General features: G+C 36.0%; 1 protein-coding gene across 15 annotated transcripts in view; it reads left to right on the top strand.

The window, feature by feature from the left end:
- The window catches only part of cacna2d1 (calcium voltage-gated channel auxiliary subunit alpha2delta 1), a 240725-nt gene that overhangs the window by 161226 nt on the left and 53857 nt on the right, over positions 1–25642 (top strand). For all 15 annotated transcript variants that reach the window (XM_088645537.1, XM_088645538.1, XM_088645536.1 and 12 more), the window contains exons 8-16: positions 3298–3367; positions 4593–4643; positions 6501–6600; positions 17213–17371; positions 19557–19661; positions 22288–22366; positions 22987–23036; positions 23530–23619; positions 24577–24654. In XM_088645537.1, the coding sequence (XP_088501663.1) occupies positions 3298–3367; positions 4593–4643; positions 6501–6600; positions 17213–17371; positions 19557–19661; positions 22288–22366; positions 22987–23036; positions 23530–23619; positions 24577–24654 (782 nt within the window). The remainder of the gene's footprint in view (positions 1–3297; positions 3368–4592; positions 4644–6500; positions 6601–17212; positions 17372–19556; positions 19662–22287; positions 22367–22986; positions 23037–23529; positions 23620–24576; positions 24655–25642) is intronic.

Here is a 25642-nt window from a genome sequence, read left to right as displayed (position 1 = left end):
TGTAAAACAGTACACCCTGTTCTCAGTGTTTAATACACTTTTCCACAGTTTTCATCTGTGTCTTCCAGTGCGTACATTTTTCCCATTTCTGAAGACAACATTTGGTTTTAGTTTGTTCACAACTTTAAGTATTTAGAATACTTCACTCGGGGCTCCTTGTGTTGTTTAGCTTCCCAGTATATTCTGTAGCATTACTTAAAATCCAGGAATCCTGCTTATTTTGATTGCTTTTATATTTTATATTTATAGTTGAGATGATAAGATATAAATGGTATGTCAACTGAAACACCGATGTCGTTCTTGGTCAAAATCTTTTCTTTTTTTTTAATGTCCCTTGCAGTTTCTGGATGTTTGCCTAATAACCCTGTTGTGATGTAATTTGTAAATCTAACTAGTTTATTTATTCTAACTAGTTTCAGCATGTAAATAATAGATATATACAGTATATATTAGGGAGAACTGTGATTCTAATAGGACTGCACAGTGGCAAAATGGTAAGCATTGCTGAGCTAGAGCCCTGAGTTCAATTCCAGACCTGGAGAGCTACCTGTGTGCAGTTTGTTTACCTACATACTGGTCGGTTCATTGGCCTCTGGTGCAAGGCCCTAGGTGTGAGTGTGTGCATGTCTGTATTTGTGTCAGTGTGTCTGCCCTGAGCTGGATTGCTGTCCTGTCCAGGTTGTACCCTGCCTTGCATCTGTTGCTTGCTGGGATAGGCTCTGGCTGCCCCGCAACCCTGAAGTGGAAGAAGTGGTTAGAAAACAGATGGATGGATGATGGATCTGAGGATTGCTTGGTTTGGTTTTGTTGCCCTGTTTCATTAGCACTGTTCCAGTCAACGACTATTACTTCTGTCTTTGAGTGACAGCAAGACGTATTTTGTTATGGATACCATCGTGTTTCCTTAAGTATAATTGGTATATTACCATGAGGCCCTGGAGGTTTGTTTATGTCAATTGCTTCTGGAATCTGTAACACATTTGACTGGTCTGTGCTAATAGTATTTAATGCAGGGCTGTCCAGTCCTGGGAGGGTTGGTGTGTCTGCAGGTTTTCATTCCAACTCCGCTCTTAACAAGCTAAATCGCCTCATTATCAGTTTTACTGGACCAAATTATTAGCTCCCTTCCAGCTCTTCAGGTGTTGCTGCTTAAAGAAACCTTGGAAATCTAGAGACTCACGAGCCCTCCAGGACAAAGTTTGGACACCCCTGATTTAAAGTCTTTCTTCAGTCAGCTGCTTTCACAAACTCTGCATCTGGGCATGATTTTGTTAGCAACCAATTGAGCTTGATAGCCGCAATAGCCTCCTCTCATTTGTAACCATGGTTTTTTTTCTTTTCCTGCACTAAGGCTGAAGCAGTTGTGCATTATGGTTGAGTTCCTTGCGCTGTTAACTGATTACAACAACCTATCACCCCTCTTAAATTATTGAAACGAAATGTCTTAGGAAATGGTACTGCATATTGGAAACTAGAAAACCACGGGAATAATGTATTTTGAAATGTACATATAGAATATCCATTGCTTTTCATTATTGTACTTCAAATAGAAGTGTCACTAACATGCAAAAGCTGATAGAGACCTCTTACTGTTACTGTTACTAATTGTTACTGTTCTGAAATATACTGTAGCAGGATAAGTACCAGCTTATGGTAATAATGTTTGCCATTATCATTTGAATCTGTTTTGAAGCTCTTACAGCATAAGTCAATAGTATAAAAATTCCCTGTTTTTTTCACTGGGAAAAAAATTGTATCCCTGCAAATGTTTTTTTTTCTTTTTTAATATTACTTGCATAAAAATTGAACCAGAACTATCAGAAGCATTATTGGTATTTTCTCACATACAGTAATTTCATGATATTATTGCCCCAGCTAGCTGCTTATTTACCATCCAAGTTCGAAAGTATGCCAACATTTAGAAAGGAAATGAAACATGCAGCAAGGGTTTGTTGGATATGTGCTCTGAAACCATATATTCATATCTGTCATATAGTACTGCATAGTCTTGGCAACCCAGGCAGTTAATCATGATGAATGTATTTCAGTAATATTTCTTTCAGTGTTCTTGTAAATATTTTTTTTTATTTCCAATTTGTGTTTTATACACACGAGATAGAAAGAGGCATGTCACGTTTCCTAATACTCTTCAGGCTAAAATAAAAAAATCACAGAAGCGTAACACATTCCTCTGTTTGAACTAAACTAGTTAGACCTCTTTCTAATCTAAACTGATACTGCAGACTAAACAGCAAAGGTTCAATGTCGGAGACTGTAACACAGGGTGCTCAAAACACCGCAGTCTGTTCAAATTGATTGTTGAAACTTTTATATTTAATACGGCAAAATCTAAATATGGAAATATTATTTAAAGTGGGCACCACAGTGGTGCCACAAAGTGTTGTTGTCCTGGGTTCAATTCTGGACCTAAGGTGCTGTCTGTCTGATGTTTGTACAGTATGTTATCCCCATGGGTGTCCTCTGGATGCTCTGCTTTTGGAGGTTAATTGGCTCCTGGGAATATTTTCCCTGGTGTGAGTGTGTGTCAGCATGCGATCTGCGATGGACTGGTATCCTGTCCAGGGTGTATACTGCCTTGTGCCCATCGCTTGCTGAGATATTGGAAAAGGGCTGGAAGGATTAGTTATCGTTACCTGTTTGCTAAAGGAGTCCCATGAAGGGTTAAGGGTGGGGGCAGTAAAAGGTAGTGCCTGGGTATGTGCCCCAATACAAATTGGATTAGGTGGTCTTCTATAGTGCAATCTGCAAACAATGTTACATCTTTGCAAATTATAGTAAATAGCAAAACCATTCGGGGCTTTAATGGCTTCCTGCCCTGAAATCAGCAGCCACTTACAGTATCCACTGAAACTGAGTCCTTTCCAGGCATTTAATGGCTTTATACAAACAGTCATCAACACAGTCAATTAGCAAACAATTTCCAGGCCTCTGCTTTGAGCTATTCTTGCAGTGAGTTCAGATCCAGGTCACTATCTGGGCCGAGAGAGAGTGCCAGTACTACTTCTATAGTTGCTGGAAAGGAGATAAAAAAAATTAAAAAAACATTAAAAAAATAATACAAAATGTGCCAAATAGTGTATTGATTCATGTTTCAGGATTACAATTAAAAATATAAATCAATTTGTAATTCTTCCAAAAAAAAGTGCATTACGAAGTACAAGTTACAGAGTTAGACTATATTAACCCATTTCGTACCAGTGATATAATTAATGTACTGTATGTAATGCAAAAACTTTAAACATCATTCATTGTAATGGGAGTTTATGTTTATTTCAGCTTCTCCTTGGAAGGACTCACGGAACACTGCGAGTAAAATTGATTTGTACGATGTTCGACGGCGACCATGGTAAGCGATTCAAATTAACATTATATGAAATTATTCTTGGTCGAGGTCACAGCAGCTCAGTACCTATCCCAAAAACATAGGACTACACTCTGGTTAGGACAGCAGTCCATTATGGGTCACACACACAAGACAATTAAGTGACTCCAGTTATCAAACAGTTAGGTAACATTTAACAGAACTCCAATTAACATAACATACTGTAGGTAGCATGTCTGCGGAAGGTGGGATAGAACCAGAGCACCTCAAAAGAACCCATGGCAACTCAGGAAAAGCATGTAAATTCCACAGGGATGGTGCTCTAGGCCAGTGGTCAACCCAGATTCCAAAAACGGTAAGAAGAGCTAAGTTACGCCACCGTGCCAAGCCTTTTTCAGTTCAGATAAATTAAAGTTGACTGTCCAAAAATGGTATATTAGTTGTCACAGATGTCGGAAAGGCATGCCGAGGAATGACAAGGAGAGCAGTAAAGACTCTATGCGTAGCGGACAGGGGCGACCTGGTGCTAGGCTGTGTCTTACAACATCCGTACCCTCAATGCTGAGCGAGGAGCACAGCAGACACAGGAAGTACATAGGCTACACAACAAGACACACCGGAAAGACAAGAATAATCACATGGAACTAGGAACGGGACTGAAGTAGAGCGCCCTCTAGGTGTACAGGGCGTGATATTAGTAAGACATTTTTAGAACAGAATTTAACACATTTTTTAATAAAAGTGAAGATCATAATACAAAGGTTGACAGAAGTATTTTCACAGTTTCAACAATTATTTAATTTTAATTTTTATTCAAGACATTCACCTACAGTAATATCTATGACATTTATTGACATGCATTTTATTAATTTTAGAATGCATTTCAGTGGGAAATATGAGTAAAATCATAAAAAGCCATACATCTGTATCTAACAGTGTATATAGACCACTTTCTTAAACCAGTGTGTATATTTCAGAGCTATGAATATTTATGTACATGATATTTTTGTTTCTAGTTTTTAAACAGGCAACATAGAATTAATCACAAATTAAGCAAAAATAAAACCCTTTAACAGAACTACAGACTAGATATGACATAATGGTGAATGTGATTTAAATAGTAAGCTATTGCTTTGTCAGAAATAATTCTTGATCTTTTTTTCTTCATTGTCCTGGATCATTGAGTAGCTGGGGATCAAAGCTCTTGCTTTGTGTGTGTTCATGAAATATTGGTTTGTGTGTTTTTTAGGTACATACAAGGAGCAGCTTCGCCAAAGGATATGTTGATTCTTGTTGACGTGTAAGTGCCTTTCATTTTAATTCAATTTCAATGAAAAATAAAAAAAACATTTACATGTAGATTTTCTTTGCCAGAACAGCCTCCTAATCATGAAATGAACACAATTTAGGTGATTCCATTAACATTTAGAGAGTTGTAATTTTATTTTTAATGTTTTCAGGACATCTATTGAATTCAGTTGAACTCTATCCAGACCTGCTTGTTAAATTGGACGCTTGTAGAATAAGCAACGTCCAGATTCCCAGATTCACTCTGTGACACCTGTTACCAGTTCTTAATTCAGGACTTCCCTATTATCTGTCAATGGTTGCAAGGGAACAACATTATTTTACTAAAATATAGTGCTTTTTTCAAAGCCTTCAAAAAGCAGTATTTTTATTTGTACTAATTATAGCACCAAACCAAGTACTAAAAAAGTAGAAATGTCATTCCCATGTGCATTTTTAGCTTTAACAGCTCTAATTGTCTTAATTGCAAATCTTTAGCTTCCTTTAACATTTCATATGTATTGGTTAATTGTCTCAGCCCCGATCTTTCATCTTTTTAAACACAGGTTTACACATTATAATTTCCCAAGGGTACGCTTATCCCCTCATAATCTCAGCAACCCAAGTGTTGTACAGCATAAACCACACATGGTGGACTCCTTAGTATGTTATTCATTACAAACTGAAGTTTGTTACTATTGATACACTATAAACATATGAAGGGAATTGAAACACTTGCAGTATACTGTATGTACAATATACCCAAACACTTGTGGAAGTGTAGAAAGGCTGCCTGGCCACATCGTTGAAGCCGATACCCTGGCACCCCTCAAGAGAAGGATGGATGAGATCTTTGGATGTATTTGCTAATTACCAAATAGGCTAGATGGGCCAAATGGCCTCCTTTCATTTGGAACTATTTCATGCTCTTAATAAAGTAAATATTACTAATTTAGGAAGAAGCATGGTGAGTTTGTGTTAATATTTAAAGGTTGTTGATATAGTACTCACTTCTTAGTCATACAATGTACATTGGACCAAATGGACTTAATAAACCATTTATCTAATTGTGAAAGTATACATTTTATTATGATACCGTAATTACAAATACTGCCCACATTGTGGGTTTTATGGGAGAGGGTAAGATGATGCCAAGACTTTTGATTTTTCTGCTGGGAGAAAAGTGAGCGAGAAAACGTTGTTGCTCTTTCTTTTTTATAGCATAATATGTCTGCAATCCTGTCTCTTTTTCTTCCATCTTTTTTGCCATAATTTCATCTTTTTATGAAGTATTCTGTGGTGTATTCAATGCTACGTCTTGTAAAATAAGAGCAAGATTTATTATACTTTCAGAACAGACAGATGTTAGGAACGCTGCATCTGTTCGTTATGTTTTGATTGAGAGAAATGTTCTGTGAATTTCTAACCCATTAATGTTACCAAAACTTTTCAAAAATTTAAAAAGTAAAAGTCTTTTTTCAAACAATTTGTTATGTGAAAACGTCCCATTTAAGATTTAAAATCAATTGCTTATACTATATATTTGCTTTAGTATTGTTAGGTAAGGTGTTATATTCAGCTTTCCAAGGTTCAGCAGGTGAGTCTGGGAAAACTCAGTCACAATAGACTGAACTACATATACTGAATTGGTGATTTATATTGGTATTTTTATACGGTTGGCTTTTCTTATAAACAATTAACGTTGAGGATTGACAGTCATCCATTACTGAAACTTTGAGATATGAAAGGGATGTACCACACATTAAGATACTGTAGTGGTTTTACAGAAATATGAGGGATATTTTCATATCCCATACACTTTTTGAAAGGTTTTTAATCTTTTTTACTCTTTGTCTTTTTTCTACACAAGGAGTGGAAGTGTCTCTGGGTTGACTCTCAAACTGATCAGGACATCAGTCTCAGAAATGCTGGAAACACTCTCAGATGACGATTTTGTGAATGTTGTTTCTGTAAGTATTTACGGAAAATGTCTGGCATATGATTCAAATAGTGTCATCACTGAATTTTAAGTTACAAATCCGTTTTATATGATTGTTACGTCCCAGTGTGTGGTCCATGTGGGTTTTGTTGCTGTGTTCCAAACTTCCTGACCTTGATTGTTCTCCCTCCCCCATTGGTCCATCATTACATCATTGTTTCCCTGTGACGTCATCATCAATCAGCTTCTCAGCCAATCAGAGTGCAGCTTATTTAGTATATAAATTGGAGGCTTTCAGCATGAAGGGGCGTTTTGTTTGACTTTGGTTCCGCTTGGCTCAGCTTCGGTCTTGCTTCGCTTTTGGTTTTTGCTTCAGCTTCGTTTCGTTCGTGTGTGTTTTTGTATAGCTTTGGCTTTTGTTGGTTTGTGCTTGTCTCTGTGTACTTTCATTTGTTTGTGTGTTTATCCTTGTTTTGCCATTACCTTGCCCTAACATGTTATATGTTCGACCTTTCTGTTCTTTTGTACCCTGTTCCTGTTGACTCCTCTCGTTTTATTATTATTTGTTTATTATTATTTGTATTCCTAGTTCACTTGTGTATTTGTGTGAACTTTTGTGTGTAGGGTTAGTTTAGGTTGTGTACATTCTGCACACGTAGTTGATTTTTGTATTAATAACACTAGTTTAGTATGGGTGAGTGCCTTTTGTCTTGTATGGTTTTGGGTAGTCAGTGAAGGTTAGCTAGGGCGTTTGAAGACGCCGAAGACCGTGTGTTTCGGGTTTTCTTTTGTAGTTAGGTTAGCTTTCCCTCACTTTCTTAGCCAGCTCCATTTTCTTTGTTGTTTTCTTTTCTTTGGCACCACTCTAGTTCCTTACCCCTGTGTGTTATTGTGTCTTATTACGTGCCAGTCACTTATTCAACATAAAATAATCACTTTTTGCACCAACCCTTGTTGTTACGCTTCCTAAGTCCCACACCAGAACCCACCTGCATCCAAAAATTATCCTAAATGTTACACCCCTTTACCCATAGACACTTGGGGTCGTAACAATGATGATCTGGAAACATGGATGATATTCAAGGATAATAAAGTCAAATCATGGGATTCAAGTATAAGATTTAGCTGAAACTTGGACGTTTTTTATATTTAGGAAGATTCTTTGCAATTGCATTAAGCTATAATTGTGATCTCCCTTACGGTATATCTGATGCTTTTTTCATTAGAACTTCAATAGTCCAATGAAAGGTCTAATCTAATTTATTTTACTCAATGCCGGCTGCACTTCATAAGATATATTCAAATGGACGTAAAAGGAAATCATTGCATTAATCTTTCACAGGATAAAGCTTACATTGTTTATGTTTTTCTTGCACATCAAAGTATGTTTGTTCCTTCTAAAAACTCAAAAGCCCACTCATGTGGGCCTAGGTAAAATGAGAAGCATTGTCCAGTTTTTACATTACAATGCAAAATATATGAAAATATTATTTTTTTCCAATCATCCATCCAATTATTAATCACAAATTAAATGTAGCCAGGGCATTGGAGTAACCAATCCTAGTCCTTAAAGCAGTGTAATTGAATTATTATGACCAAGTAGTTGGGACCTTGTTTTTTTTGTCTTATTCATAAGACAGCATCTCGTAAAGCAATGTCCATAGTCATTCTGGCTCATTGGTTTTGAAATTCTCATCCAGATGGAAGAGTGTTACCTAGTGGTCCACCAAGACCATTTATAGATGTACCTGATTTTCCTAGATAAAGGATTCCAATCTCAGTATTACCTAGGCTCAGCACTTCTTTGTGATCTGGTGAGATCATCTAGAAAAGTTTAAAATAATTAAGATATTTAAAAGTAAATACATTGGAAATACTATTTACATTTGCATTTAGAAGCAGCTTGTCTTTTTTTTCTGCTGTTTTAAATTTAAAACTGTTTAGAAAAAGATGCCTTTTAAAACAGAAATAAAGGCCAGGTAAATATCATGTTTCAAGAACATTATGCTGATAAATGCAAGAAACATAAGAACAAACTGCACAAACAAGATATCACTCTGAAACAAAGTCTGTTGTGTGGGTCTCAAATTTGGCGGTGTATTGCTGAGTGAAATAGTCCTTGCTCTGGGATGAGAAAAGACAGGTAAGAAATAATGAAATATGGATCTGAGTTGAGTCATGCACTTGAAAACAGGAGTTTAATGAAATCACCAGTATTCCAGCTTGTGAACAGAATTGAAATTACATTCTTAACCCTTGTCCCCAGAGCACAGCAGTGGTAACCAGGAAATCGCCATCCATCATGCTTGATATCTGAGAATCTCTTTGAGAAACCTTTAAATTATTTTTAGTTTGTTGCAATAAGCCAAAAGTAGAGCTCAAATTGATACGAATGGTACCCCTGCCATTCCTGTTATCCATTCATTCTGAGCAGGGATTTTCAATTTGTTAGAGTTTGGAATTGGAACTAGGATTTTTATTAAGGAAAAGCTTTATCCAGAAAACAGTTTAACTCACACTATCAAATGGAACTCCACATGGCGAAAACACCATAGACACAAAAACAAATAATTTTTGCACTTTAACATTTAAAATAGGATAATTGATTAATCAATTGATTGATTGCATTTGTGTAGTATGTTTCATCCTAATGGATCCCAAAGCACTTTACATATACTGTAGAAAGGAAACCTCTTTATTCACCACTGAAGTACAGCCCCCCTTGGTGATTCACAACGGTCATTATTTTCCAGCAATCCCACTAAACAGCATGCAGAAGTGAGAAATTGTCTTCACTAATTAAATTAATGGGTGCCATTTGGTAGCCCAATTGTGTAGCCCTGTTGGTAGAGTTATAATACTCCTAAACTTCCAAACATTATCATAGGATCTTAAATGACCTCTTAGACAGGGTAAATTTAACTTTGGGGTTTTATCCAAGGGACAGCACTTCCTATAGGATAGTGCTCCTGGTTGCTTTACTGGTACATTGTGTGTTTTTCACTTCTGATGCAGAGGGAAGATTATCACGTACTGGTTGTATGTGGTTTGTATACACATTTGGTGTACAGTGTTAAGTCTTTGAAGGGGGAAATGTCTATTCTTACTTATCAGCAATGTCAGTCAAAAATCAGCTTATGATGTCCACCTTCAATGATTGACGCCAATACAAAACAGCTGGTTCACAGTCTGCACTTCCATTATTTCTTTCAGACAGCAGCTGCAAAGGCTAGAACACTATTTACTATCCACCAAGTGAAAAATTCATTTGGTAGTAGTCATCAATACATTGTACGAACTACACATTGTAGTCATCCACACATTCGGAACCGACTGACTATTTAGCACGCGTTTATGTCCCCTGTATGACGTTATGTGGAACAGCTGGATGACAGAGGTCTTTACATCATAAATTTATCTCTTTGGGAATATTCTTATACCCCAACAACTCTGAATTTTGCCATATGTACTATTTGGAGTACTATACAGTCTAGTATGCACTATTAAATTTAAATGAAAGTCTTCCTACTGTAAATGTTTGAAACTGATTGAGGTACTTTAGACTTTTTAAACAGCATGCAAATAATCAAAACAGTATGCAGTCCAAAACCGTGCCCGTATTAGAGTTTCTCCCACACATTTTAGTTAAAAAAATATTTTATCCAGATCACTATGTATTGTGTTCCTCCTAAAACTGCGACACAAAATTGAACTAAATCAGGTCCCTATCCAGACTCTCATCATTCCTGCAGCTGCTGGTTGTTGTTCCAGCTGAGCTCTTGATTGTTAAATAACCCCCTATTTAGCTAATAATTTACCAATTAGAAGTTTTCCAATTGTTGTGCTTTCTGGAGTTGAGAGATTTTAATTCTACCTGTATAAATTCATGAGTGTGTTAAAACCAATCTTATTAGGATTGAGCCATGTTTAAAATGGTATAGTTGATCAAATTATCACTTCAATTAAAGCACTGGCATAACCACTGCTTTTGTGTACCTGGCTTGTAATGAAAAAAAATAAGCTGATTTGCATTTTATGGCTGTTTAATGTTGTTTAAAGGTATGGATAATATTCTGATTATTATAGTAATAATTCAGGCACACTTGGTTAAACAAATACTGTATTTATTCATTAATATTTATGTTACCAAATATTTGACTTTTTGGGTGTTAGACCTTTAAATAATGCCTACAAGGGCAAGAAGAGCTGCTAAAGATGCTAAACTAAATTAACCAGAATACAACCAGCAGTTAAGTCTGTTTTTCTGTTAACAAAACTAACAGGAACATATTTCCATATTCTAAAAAACCTCCTACAAATCAGAAGAGGCTGTTATTACCCAAGGGATTCTTTACAAAGGAAATCAGAGTTCCCTAAAAACCACAGAATAGCAAACTCTCTTAACAAGTTTCAGATACTGAGCCCCATTCTGGTCTTCCAGGGTGGTCTGGATCAAGGAGCTCCCACCTTGGATGTTTCCTTTTTTACCCCAAGTTCTTCACTCTGTCCTCCACTCTCTGTTCTCTTAAGTGGTGTCTTTCTGGACTCTTGATTAACACTTTATCATTTACGCAGAACTTGATTAAATAAAGTAAAACAAGGTCAACTTTACGGTTACTTTGATCACTGAATCTGGACCCCCTACAGTTCAGACAAACATCGTTTTGCTTTGAAGCTGGAAATGTTGACAAAAGCCAGGTGTTACCCATTGAATTGAGATTCTAAGAGACTCTACCATAGTTACCAGTGCTCTAATGACTCAGAGTGTGTTGTGCTTTATAAAAGTGACAGTAGAGTGGGAGCAATTGTTAATAATTAGGGTAAGAAGCAGTAAACTGGACAGATAAAATGAAAATGTTGTATCTTGTCTTTTTGAGACTCCCAGGTATCTACCTTTTTAACATCTCATATGTCTGTTGCTCAATTGATGAAACTTTGATGCAAGTGAATAAGACCTTCAGGGGATGCCATTTTCTTTCACAATGTGTCCCATTTTGTTTTTCAAAATGCCAAATTTTAGCTCTTAAAATTAATCTGCTGTTACTTTGTGTGCCTCATTTGTGACTCCATCCTGAGAAACAAGGATACGCAGCAGAGACTCTGCCTACTTCTTGTCTCTTTCCATTGACGCAGCTAGGCAGGATGGAGTGTTGTGATGTTCCGTTTACAGTGTCAAACAGGTACCACTGTAGGTACTGCAGGTCCCACTAGAGTTGGGCTATCCTGCCTTAAATGGTGGTCATATGGTCATGTGGCAGTTACAAGGAGTGTGACTTTGTCTAACAAAAGACTTGGGGAGGTAATAAAAATGGACCCTGCCACACTGAAGAGATTAAATGAAAGAGTAATGCTTGAATTGCCCCCTTTTAATTCTGTTATGTGCCTTGATGGCCATTAGTAGTAGATGATAGGACCAGCAATTCAATCTCAGAAAGCTATGAATTAGGGACCTGCTTTGCAATGAGGACACAGGGGGTGTAATTTGTTTATGATTGCATGCTAGGCTGCAGTTGCAGGGAGAGAACACTGATGGCAGTTCGGCTAATGAAACCCATACAAATAAAGCTTTGATTTGCAACTGCCTGGAGATCTTAAAGGTCAACAAAGGAAGTCAGTCTTATTGATTGCAATTTATTAAAAGTAATCTCTTATTTTTCTGTGACAGCAGAACGTTGAGTCACACCTTGCCCATCTTTGAAGGGCTGTCTGAAAAGAGAGTAAACATGGTTAAATGTTAACGCAAAGAAATCTTTTAGACAGCATGATGATGAATCTTATTATATTAAATTGGTGCTACAGTATATTGAGGTTAGAAAGTTAATAACTTGGTTCAGACTGTCAGTGTACAGATTTTATTTTTTGTTTTATAGCTCTATATTTGAGTATATACAGTACAGTATCTCATTGATATTTGTGTTGATATAAATATAGATTGTATTGTTTAGGGTCACCTTTGTCAAGGGTGCTCCTCTAGTCCCTTTAGCAGATGGCAGTGCACAGGTTGTAATCCTGAAAAATACATAAACCACTTCCCTGTTGCCCTAACCTCCCTGATACTAAATCATTTATCATTCACATCCATAAACCTCCACCTTCACCTAAGGCAGTCTGAAGAATTGCCTGACACGGGCACAGCGTCTTTCCATCCAGTCCTTTTTGAGGACAGAAAATGTAAATTACTTTAAATCTATTCTTCTGTCTTGCGGTGCCATCTCATGTACCTGTAATTTTTTAATTTCTGCAATTTATTGATTTTACTAGGTCTGTGGAATATGCTAAATGTCAAATATCTCCTCCTAATTGGAATTTTTCCCCATATACGTATTGGAAGGATAATACGTATATAATCTAGAAATACTTTATATTGTTAATATGTAAAAGGAAATCAAAATAAGTTCATATGTAGGCTTTAAAGCAATCCTGTTAAGTTTGTAGTTCTTGCATTTTTTATTGATTTCATAATACATATATACGTAAGTAGTTTTTATATTATCCTTCACACTTTGGCACATTTTCGCTAGCATATTTCCAATCTCATGGCAGCTGTGGCATCTTGCAGGATTTTTACAAGATTTGACAAACCCAAAACATAGATTTGCAGACGTCCTGCTTCTTAGCTTTTTAATGGTAATCATTTGCTTATTTTAACATAGCTTGTATAAATATTAATGTCCTGGGAATCTTGCACATTGTTTATTGCTTAACAGGTAAAAGTACATAGTCCTTTGTGTCAGGGCAATAGAATTCAATATAACATGAATTACCTGCTATGCATAAATCAGGTTCTGCAGAAGTATAGCTCTACATGTGGTGATCTAGCAGTATCAAAAAACACTTCTATCATTAATCGTATGTTGATTTACATATCTTGCAGAGCGTATCACTACAGACAGAATTGAAAAATAATTGCAGCAGTCTTTTTTTTTCTCTTCTTGAATACCTATTATCAGCACAGGCTCCTGAAGTTATGAATCAAAACTACTTTAGCACATGGATTACAGCACACCTTCATATCTTAGTTTTTATTGGTAGGAAATGATTTAACATGCCCGGTATAACAGGAATAATGGAAACAAAAAAACAGATTGCTCTCAATGATAAAAAATTATTTACATTTTGAGATTTGTTTTTCTGTTCGTGCAGATAAAATCTTAATAATACATATTTAATTTAATTTAGTTCCAGATCTACTTGAGTCTTTGTTGGATGCCAGCCACTGAGGGATAAATCCAGTGAAATTCCATTGCAATGGTGAACATAACATAGGAACAATATTTGTTACATTACTTGTTAAGTAGCTTTGTGACCTAGTTTTGTTGAAATGAGCAGTGCAGTATAATGGCGTTTATTAGATTAGGCCTCTCATGGAATTTAATCCAGCTTTACTAGTTTCATTTTGTATACAGGGCTACAGTAATAGGATCAGAGGGGTTAATCCCTAGAGAAACAGCGTCAGAGTTAGAGGGCTCAGGGAAACCTTCCAAGTGCAATGTATAAGTGATTAGGACTCATTGGCATCCATTTTATGTGGATAAATGATACAGATACAGTATATATACAGTATCTATCAGAAGATAATTATAATATATAAATGTGATAAAATTATTGCTGTAAGAAGAAAAACGGCTTTTCCCCAGTACTTGCATACGATAGTTCTTACAGTTCCTAATGGGAGTGTGTACCAAGTGATTGAGTAGATTTGGTAATTCAGTCAGTTATTAACCAATTTAAAGTATTATAAAATTCTTACCTGGGTATGTGCATCACATATAACTTCTAGCCAAGTAAGAAGAAACACAGATTCTGAAAAGACCTTTGACAAGACTGAAATAGGATTTGAGCCTTTTTAGCCATTCAGTCAACTTGAAAAGTCTATCATTTACATTCAATTAATGTAGTAAATTTAAAAATGCATGAAGGTGTGGATTGTTGTCTGAAACTAGCCGAAAGTAAACCAAATGTTTTTTTAAACCTACAGACAAAAGTACAGTACATGAAAAGTCAACGATTGTTCTCTCAGTGACATGTTTTCAAAGTTTTCCAGTCTTAACCAAAGGGAGGGGGAATTCAGAGGTAAAAATATTATATGGCAACTACATGGCACTGTTTGAATAGATGAAAATCACCCAAACCCCTGAACAAATTAAAGGGATTTTTGTGGTATAAATTCTTTCAGGACATAAATCACAGGCTTTAGAGATTAATGAATATACTGTAGTCTCCTTTAATTAAATTGAATGCGGTATTTGGAGGCACTGTATTTAATATACTAGAGATTTCCTAAAGTTAACATTATAATTACTTCATGATGGTGAGTGACTTCAACATTTATTGTCTCGCTTACAGTCTTTTCTATTCTTTATCAACAACTAATTAGCCCATTGTAGGGCCACAGTGCTGAAATGGAAAAACAATTAGTGCGAAGCAGGATACGCCCTGGACAGGACACCAGTCCTTTGCAGAGCCCTTTTGTCATAGTACATTAAATTACATATAAAATATGGTGTTTCATTCACTAATAAATTATAAAACATCATCATACAGTAGCTACATGGCCTTAATTATAATTCTATGTAATGCTCCCCATTTGCAATCATCTGCTGACTCAGATAATAATGGAGAGATGTTTGCAGAGAAGAATGCCAGTGGGCAGAAAGACACTATTAATTGGACGTTATAATAAGCATTTTGCATTCCACTTCATTCATGAGCTAACGAGTATCATAATGCAAAGTGTTCTTATTTTAATTTTTATTTATCTGCACTTATATAATCCCTGACATATTGTACATGGATCTTAAAACAACAAAAAAACAAGATTATATTAGACAGGGCTTTTATCTACGGTCAGAATGTGCTGTTATGTAAAGACACTCACCATCATCATGAATAATTACGTTTATTTTCCCTTCATGGGCTTAGATTCTTTCCTGTTCATTTGTACACAAATTGATTTCAAATGTCATTGACAAACTCCCAAGCTAAATTATAGCTCTTCAGTGTGACAGACATGTTTTGCGTGGTTTAGGGATGCCTTTAACTCAGAACATGGGGGGCAACTGAATTTCTGTTTTGCACTTTTTCTTCACAGTTGTTAATCAACACAATATGGATATAACTTCCTTTTCAGCTCATGCATGCACAGCCCCGTGTGTTTTGACAGTGCCTGCTGTGAACTTAGAACAGCCACTGATAAAATGACTCACAAATGCACCCTGTATTTTTATGAGAATTTTTCCTTGCATTTAATGCAGCGCCTGCTTCTTGGTGTCAAGAGTTTCTTTTATAGAGAGACAAATCAAAAGATTTCTTTCATCATTAATATCTAGAATTGTGTTTTCAAGTGTCATGTGTAGCACAAAAAAATAAGGCAGTCGTCCTTTTGGTAAAATTTGTAATAGTTATGTGGTAGCCTGAGATATTTCATAGCATTTTAGAGAATGCTTCTATGTCCTGATGAATGTGCCTTTTCAGAAATTTAAATCATTGTACAATGAGGGGAAACAGTACTTGCTGTTTATTTTAATGCTGTTGATTAATGGGGTTACAATTAAGTACAAAAACAAAACCGGGTTGTCTTCTGATCTGTAAATATTGAGGATCAACTAAAGTTTGACAGAATTTCTTAGGAAATGGTTTGTGTAAAACTATTATGACCAAGTGTTTTCATATTAAAATGCAAGATCTATATACAGTTTAATAAAAAAAACTTATTAGTAGGTTTTCATTTAATAGAAATGCTATTACGAATATAGAAAGATTGGTTTTTACTGATAAATTAATTGACCTCCTCATTTGTCTTTATGGCTTAATAAGGTCCACAGAGACCCTTCACTTTCCCCCATTCACAATTATTGCATGAATGTCAAAATCTGTTTTTTCTCATGCAATAACATCCTGCAAGGTTACTTGTACAAAATGTTTCACACCTTTGAGGCAGAGAAATGAAGGGAAAGGTAGGGAAGAACAAGGATCTTAAAATGCATCTGTACAGAAATGGTCAGTTATACTGTATATCTATAAAAGACAGAGTTACAGTAGATGGGAAAGAAGTATAATCTAACAAGGCTCACAGAAGTGACATCACCCCCCCCTCCCCCCCAAATCTAGATAGTGTAAATGTAGACTAGAGTAGGACCTGATCTTTCAGTACAATGGAACTGAACTTTCTCTATAGCGAGGTAGCAACCATGATTGAAGGTTGGCAGGGGCAGAGCAGAGCAGAACAGATGTCAAATTCGTCTGTGGAGGAAGACTTGGTCCTGTACTTTATCTAGGAGTGGAACTGCTATTCAGAGCACCAGAAAGACCAGATCAAAGCCTAAGAGGGTCAGGAAGTGGTGCACTTGTCACATGGACGTCATCAGAATATAGATTGTGGGAGAATCCAAGGAAGGAAATGAGAGACGCTGGAGGCAATTGAGCAGAACCAGAAAAATTCCAAAGCAGCCAACCAAAAATGACCAAAACATTGTAACTACCATGGGCCAAGTAAATCTAAACTTCAAAACTGTTCTTTATTCCACTGAGCTGCAATTTAGTTAGAAAGTCTAATCCAGGTTTTAACAAGCCTGCTGAAAGCAGACGGCATAAATATACAGTACAGTAGGTGTGTTGAATAATGCATTTTTTTTTTGTTTCAGTTCAATAAAGACGCGAACTATGTTGGCTGCTTCCACCATCTCGTTCAAGCTAATGTTCGAAACAAAAAGAAGTTAAAAGACGATGTTCAAAATATCACAGCAAAAGGAATAACCGACTATAAGAAGGGTTTCAAGTTTGCCTTTGAACAGCTTTCAGAAGTAAGTGCTTTCCATGTTCTTCTTAGTTCCTGAGGTAGTATCAGAAGCCAGTGTGAAATCAGATAGGTTTACAGAGTACATGTAGAAAACGGAGCTTACACATCAGTACTTGCCTGATGTTGTCAGTCTTGATCTCTGTCAGAGTAATTAACATGACATACTACAAAGTTTGGGGATTTCTTGACCTACTGTGGAAGTCACTCAATTTGTCACTATTTGCTTTGACCAAATTCTGCTGCTATGCTATTTTGTCACAGGAAGCTATTCGCTTTAGTGACAAAATGTCTACCTTGGAGACGTGGACGTTAAATAAGGTTACACTGCTTCTTCAATAATCTTCAGTCACACATCACAAAAATTGTTCATTTTTCAAAAGTTCACAAACAGAAATAAAGAAAAAAAAGAAAGATATAAAGGTTACATTAAATTAAAATTAAATGATACATGGCTTATAAGCACAATGTTTGTCATTATGTTACCCATACCGCCATGTAAATGCAAAAGAAACACTTCACGTGTTTGAAGGCGGCTATTTCATGGATAGTTTTTATTGTCTATGACCTAATGACCGCAGATTGTCTGTTGATTTTCATTGGTACTTGAACTTGAACTTGAACTTTATTGCCATGTGTAACCGGTACTGGTACAATGGAATTCTTACTTACAGAAAGTCTCTCAACTGTAAAACAAGTGTAAAAAACAAAACAAAGTGCAAACAGTGCATCAAGACAATATACAAACAAACAGTAGACAGTGTGCAAGTAAACATGTAGACAGTTTGAATGTAAACAATACAGATGTGTAAACAATGACTGGAGATGTGCAATAGATAAGAAATCATAAAGAGGTAGATGGTGATGGTGTAGGTGTGGTCCGAGGGGGATGGCTAAATGTGGGGGTAGCCAAAGACACTAATATCTTGTTTTCAGATGGTAACTGAGAATCAGGTTAAGTATTGTCTACTCAACTTAAGGTCCTCACAATCCATCCCGTTACAGCGCTTTGATACAAACAATTTTGTATTGTTGTATTGTATCTGCTTGCTATCAACCAAATAATTAAGGAGTTGGTTGCAGCAAAGCTATGTAATGGAGTGGATGAGAGGAGTGCAAGTTGAGTAGGCCTGGTCTGATTACTTCTGAAGTGGTTGTAAAGTCTTCTTCTTGGCTTTTCAGAACCATTCCAAAGTGTTTAAATTATAACATGGCATCACTTGTATTATCTTTGACAGTCTGCACTCTTTGTCCAAGAATATTGTTCTCTCAAGGTCCAACAGCAACTTCACAATCCTATTGTAGCGTCAAATTCAATTTTTTCCAACTGCAGACCTTTGCTGTGTTTATAACCAAAAGGCAGCAGCAGATGTACTGAAGAAAACACAACACAGTACATTTGTGTTAAGAAAATCTAGAAATCACTGTGTTTTCTGACAGTGTAGGAAACCCAAGTTTGTTTTTAATAGAAAAACAGCAGGAGAATATCTAAATGGTATAGAGTGAATTTTGTAAAGTGGTGCAATGTAGAAATGTCTTTTCACAGTTTCCACATTGGGATTTTTTTCCTGTTGTTTAATAGAATTTAAAGATCCACCCTGTTATTAATGTTGACTTCCAGTAAGAACTCTGTTGTTAATAAAGCCACCTTTGGTTTAATCAGGCACACTGTCGCAGTGCATTATTATGAAGCATTGCCACCTGCTGGATGTACACAGTATCGCAACAATACTGTGTTCAAATTCTGGCTGAGTTAAACTTTAAAGTTCCATATTTTGATGCGTTCATGTTTTAATGTCTCGGATTTTGTTGAAAATACCAACTACACTCTTTACTGTACAAAATATATATTTTTTTAATTTAACACTTTCAGAAATTCTGAATTGGTTTACTGTGCCGTAGACATGTTTCCGTGGTGCATTTTCCTGTTTTATTTTTTAAACTTAGGGTTTGTAATACGTCCGTGAGGAGCGTTTTCAAACCACCTCTTTGAAAAATACTTACTTTGCAGAGCAACACTTGATATTTACCAAATACTTGTTTGAGAGTGCTTGCCAGGATAGGCTCCAGCTCCCCAGAGACCCTCTATTGGAGAAAGTGGTTAGAAAATGGACAGATGGATGTTCGAGAGCTAGATGAGATTTTCAAAACCCCTGCAGGATTTAAAAAAAAGATTTTTGAATATCTTTCAGTTTAACGGTTCCCGTGCACACTGCAACAAAATAATTATGCTCTTCACTGACGGAGGAGAAGAAAGGGCTGAAGAGATTTTTAAAGAATACAACCCAGAGAGGAAGGTAAGTAGATTTTAGTGCCAGAAACTGACACTATCGATTGCTCTAAGATAACATGAATGCCATGGATATATAGTGTTCTTAAGATGCAGATAGTTGTATCAATACCAATAACAAATTAAATATTGTTTGGCTATTTGTTGCATTACCAACAGCACATTATTGTTTTTTACAACTTTATTTGGAACTTTGGACATTTCAAATTAAAAATGCCATCCTCCAGTCTCTCGACTGTCTTATTTAGTTTAAGGGTCGCAGCTAGAGCTTATGACATGTCCTGAAAATCACAGGTTCAACTCTTGTCTGTGTGACTTGCAGGCTGTGGTGAAGGGTTTTCAGTGGAATAATGCTCTGGAAAGTGACATACTGTAAGGTGGACTAATTACCTCTTGACCTCGGGCAGTACACCTGCAGGCCTTGACATTATTAATGTGTACATCCTGCATCACACTCTAAACATTTGTGGACAGTAATGTAGAACTATACTTAGAAGCAGGAGCATTGATGTGATTTTGAAGATCCATTGAGTAAAAGCAGTTCATCTTTGATTTTTTTTAATTTTTCTGTAAATTTGTTTGGCATATTCAAGACTTTTTTACATTTACTTGTTCTATTTTTCCCCCAACAACAATAATTCTATAATCTGGAATGGGTCATTGTTTCTTTTTTCACTGATTGGGATCCACATGCTATTTGTCTTTGAAAAATGGACTACTTTTTGAAAAACCTATTCCAGTAGCACAATATTGGCTTTGAAAGGATGGCTGCATAATTCAATTGATTTGTTATTGTTCCACTTCATGTTTAAACACAGTGTTTGAGCTGCCTGGTTTGAAGTTCATTAAAACTGTATCGCACTTCTCTACATTTCAATCATTTAAACCACCCCCAATTAATTGTGTTTTCTGAGTGGCAGATCCATTCTGGTTCTCTTCCTTGTTCATCCGCGGCACCACACTGTCACATCAATAAAATGACATCTGGTTCACCCTTCCCCAGAAGGGCTCCTTGATTCCTAGTCTGTGATGTGTACATGTAGCTATCTGCCAGACAGAAATGTGTGTGAAAGTCATATTTGTGGAAGAGGTGCTTCTCTGTTTATTTATTTTGCTTTGTTTTTGCGTGTATGCATGTGAATAAAGGATCTGAACTTAACGCCTAAAGGAGTTGTTCTGCTTTAATGACAATTTTAATTGCACAGTGCATCATGCCAGCCTCTGCAGTTTACATCACAATAGGAGGATCTTTTTTTAATCTACTATCTAAATGCACTTACTGTACAGTGCATTCTTTTCAGCATTTTGATAAAACACACTCAAAATATATTTTCTATAATGTACTGTACTATGATTCATGAACATCGGTATTGTGCATTAAAAGGATCAATAGTATATCATTAAGAGTTGTCTAAAATATGGACATATAGGGACATATTGAGTAGCACTCACTCAGTGCTCAGGATGGAGCTTGTTATGATATTAAGGTCTGAGCCGTGTCACTAGCTACCTTAATCATTTTGTCATACAGTAAACTTTGACGTGTGCTTTGAATTCTTATCTTTCTTGACGGCCGTTTGTGACCAAGCTTGAACTTTTTAACAGAAGGCGCTATTATTATTTATTTGAATGCCCTGGTAGGTTTTGTTTATTAATCATATTTCCTCGAGTGTAGGTAGAATCTTCCATCCCAAAAGATCCCAAAGGGCATTACATTCAGGAGGAGACCATCTCCATCTGCTATTTAAGTACAGTGCCCATTTGGGTGACATGTGACAGCAGCTCCATTTAACTATAGATCAGGATAAGAATTGAGAAAATGCTACATTAAGGGACTTTTCTAGACCAGATTGCACAAGACCAAAGTGGAATTTAACCAGACACCAAGATTTTACTCTCATCTGTTGGAGGTGTAATCTGATTATGCCAAAGCTTCTTAAAGAATATTGCTTATAGACCTGAATTATCTTTTCAAACTGCATTTCATGAAGGACATTTGCAATCATCCCACAAGCCTTGAGCTTCTTGGCTTTGGATATTGCCGAGGTTCATTTTTTTCATTGCTGGCAGCAGAGTTGTGGAGGTCACAAATTGTGTTTGTGAACGTCTGACGATTCGCCAATGAATATGAATGGCACTGATTGGATTGCTTCTGTGCATAGGCTCTTTTTATGCCTAAATGGCAATAGAAATGTTGGTCCAGTAGAAGAAATATAGTGTTATTAAAACTTGCCTTGTGTGGATGGATGTTTTGCCCGTTATGCCTTCTGACATGTAGGGGTAGCACCATTAGGTTTTTTACGGGACAGAATTGTTAGCCATGTGCCCAACCTCAAACATGGAGGACCTGGTGCCCGATGTGGGACACGACCCCACTCTCCTGAGATTATGAGTCTCGTGCTCTACCAACAGAGCTAGTCGGGGCCCGACTTGCCTTGTGGGGTTAGATATAAATATATTTTTACACTAATACTTTTGATACACATGATACTCATACTATTGTATTTTTAACATTTTGATGTATAAATGTTAGAAAATTCTGCATTTCTTTTCCTACATTCTACATAAATTTATAAACAATTATGGAAGTAACATTTGAATGTGTTTAATAGAAATCATTTTATATTCTCTAGGTCCGTGTATTTACTTTTTCTGTTGGTCAGCACAACTATGATAAAGGACCAATACAGTGGATGGCCTGTGCAAATAAAGGTATTATTTCATATATGAAGTAAAGACTGCCCATAATGAATATTTACAGATTGCCCCAAATTCTTAAATATCAATCAGATAATGCCTGTGTACTGTTCATAAATGCACTATTTTGACATGATGTTTTTGTTTCAAAATGCTTAATGCCACTGTTCAGGTTTTGTTTTATAATTCATCATGTGATTTATCATAATGTTAAATGATTGATCTTGGCTCATAGCTATTTCTTGATGTGTTGATGGCATTCTTTTGTGGGAGTGTGGGAGACGGATTTTTGTTTTCATGGATCATTAGGTGGACAGATCTCAGTTTTACAACAGACCAGTTACTACAATGGCTGCTTATTCAATGTCAATCATCAGTCTAGGCTTTGTAGGGAGTTTTGTACTGTATGTGTAGGATTTAAGGTGTCCCATACAGAACAATGACATCCTTATTATAGTAATGCTCTATATAGAACTTGATTTATTGTGTTAAATCACAACAATGAATAGTTATTAATTATTACTGTATACTCCTAACTTTTCACGTATTATGTGGGTTTACCATATGCATCTCACAAAGAAGAGAATAATTATACGATGTATGAAACTAAATAAATTGTATGTTGTTTTTTTTAGGATATTACTATGAAATTCCTTCCATTGGAGCAATAAGAATCAACACACAGGTACTGTGTAAAACAAATTTGACTTTTTTTACAGATTTTTAGTGAAATAGGTTGTACTGTTCATGTTTAAACACCAAACTTTAGTAACATTGGCTGTTCTCATTATGACTGCCCATATCTTTAAATTTTGCTGTTTTATCTTTTTTTTCTTTGCGTGTACCGTAGTAATCTGTCTGCACTGAAGTAAAATCAATTTCTGTTTGATTTTAAAATATTGAAAAAATATTTCATCTTTGTAACAAGGTGCTTAATTACTCAAAACTGCTTTATCAAGGTTGATATCAGCTTTACTAAGTGACCTTCCTGACTTTAGTGAGCACTTTTCTAAAGAATGTCAATTTAATTCATAGTAGTTTAATAATATCAAACACCTTATATTTTTGTATTTGCAAGTCACAGGTTAACATTAAAATATTTTAGCTGTGACTTGAATCTTCCAATGCATGCACATTTATTTTTAAAGGTTGAAGAAGCAACTCTTTTTTTATTTCAGGAGTACCTTGACGTGTTGGGAAGGCCAATGGTTTTGGCTGATAAAAAGGCCAAACAAGTACAGTGGACAAATGTCTATCTTGATGCGCTGGTTTGTGGTTTTATTTTTTGGGATCTTATTTCACTCTTCATTCTCTTTGAAAAACAAATTCCACAAACACAATTTTAATTTTAATATATAGTAGTATCAATGCAAATTCTCATTATTATGTTTCACGTGAAAAAAAAACAGCACAGTTAACCGTATCTATTAAAATTTATTTTACATAGTGCCTTTACTATTTATTTAATTAGCTTTATGGACTGCTTAATAATAAAGTATCAGATGTAGATCAAAATGATCTTACAAACCATTTAGCAGGGGTGCAGTCTGTAAACTATACAACTTGGAGTCCTTCTGTTTTTCTTCAGCAGTGAAGTGGTAGACAATTGCTTTACAAAGGTCATCTTTTAGGTTATTTCTGAAGGACTACGACAGTGTACAGTACAGACATGCATACTGTACTGTACAGTATACATTCCTAACAATAAACTGTTTACATTGGTTTCAGCTCACATTACAGGATTTTCGTGATATGAAAATTTAAAAAAATACATTTTTTACAACAGTTACTGTATATTATACAAAAAGTGAAGTTCCGAGAAAGCAGAAGCTAGTGACTGCCCTCAATTTCTGTCTTATCAGTGATCACAGGGCTATTGACCTGATTTCTGTTGCTGTTTCTCTCTTGTTACTGGAAGATGAAGGGATGTGAAGTGAAGTTGTCATTCAGAAGGATGTTCGCAGTTCTTGTTCTCATACCATACATCTATGGACACTATTTGCAATACATTTGCAATACATTTTTGTTTTGTAATAAAAAACATCTGTTGTAATAGAAAACTGAGCATTTATAACCCTTTATTGCTTTTCAGAAATGCAACCTTTTTTTGTCTTAATAGTGTTTTTGGTTAGCCCCAGTAAAATATGCTACTATTTAAATAAATCACTGTTTTTATTGTCGGCTTTCTTATTTTACTGACGTGTGTTTTCTACTTTGCACAACAGGATCTTGGCCTCGTTATCACGGGGACACTGCCAGTTTTCAATAAGACCGAGATAAAAGACAACAGTGGTCAAACGAAGGTACCTGTCTTTCAAGATAATACGAAGTCATATTAAAATGACTCCCAAAAAGTTCCACAAGGACTGTATTACCTTTCTACAATGTTCCTCCGCCAACTACAGTTTATGTGCTAGAGAGAGACCTTTGTGCTAAATATCAAGACGTGTAAATTTGTTACAATTGTAATGTTTATTCATGTAAAAAAAAAGGTACAAGCTAGGCTAATAACCAATAAGTGTGAGGGAAAATTATTTTGAATGAAAGTTCAATTTCAATTTAACTGTATCAAGGGTGTTCAAATGCAAAGTTACGTAGAGTATGTGCATTGCCAGGAGTTACTGGAAAAAAACTTTGATAAAACTGTCAAGTACTAAATAAATTTTACTGCTTTTTTCCTCTCCTGGAGAATAATATTGCTAATTCTACAGTAAACAGGACAGTCTGTTTAATCAGACATCCGCTGTGTGTTCTGTACTGGCCTTGACCTCTTCATGCTGAGTGTTTTAGCATACTATTTGATATCATGGACAGTTACACATGCATAACATACTGTAGTTTAGGTTTGCTGTTAGTTTACAAAAGTTTCAGTTTACCCACCATTGTCACGTGAGTGTGATGTAGCACAAACCATGAAACTAGCATATTCCCAAGGTAAAATATTGGGAGATAAAACTAGATACATCTAAAATGTCGGACTTTAACCCTTCTCCAATCTTGCACTATGTCGAATGGAGACATGCACGAACTACAGCCTCTGGGATCTCTCCCATCACATCACAATACTTCCCCGAAAGGTCATTCTAGATAACATGTTCTCAGACTTGAAATCACACAGCAGCTCTCTGCCTGCATCCCAGAAGACAAACGGAAACATTCACTGTCAAACCTTTTTTTTTGTTCTTTGATTTCATGTTAGTGTTCAATATGGTCGGAAATGTGCCAGAGAACAACAAATAGCAGAACATAGGCATTGGGCTTGTGGAACCTGACTTGTATTCCGCACGACAC

Source organism: Lepisosteus platostomus, chromosome 9, assembly GCF_059453375.1.
Source record: "Lepisosteus platostomus isolate fLepPlt1 chromosome 9, fLepPlt1.hap1, whole genome shotgun sequence".
NCBI classification, from domain to species: domain Eukaryota; kingdom Metazoa; phylum Chordata; class Actinopteri; order Semionotiformes; family Lepisosteidae; genus Lepisosteus; species Lepisosteus platostomus.
This window is presented reverse-complemented; position numbering and strand designations above follow the sequence as displayed.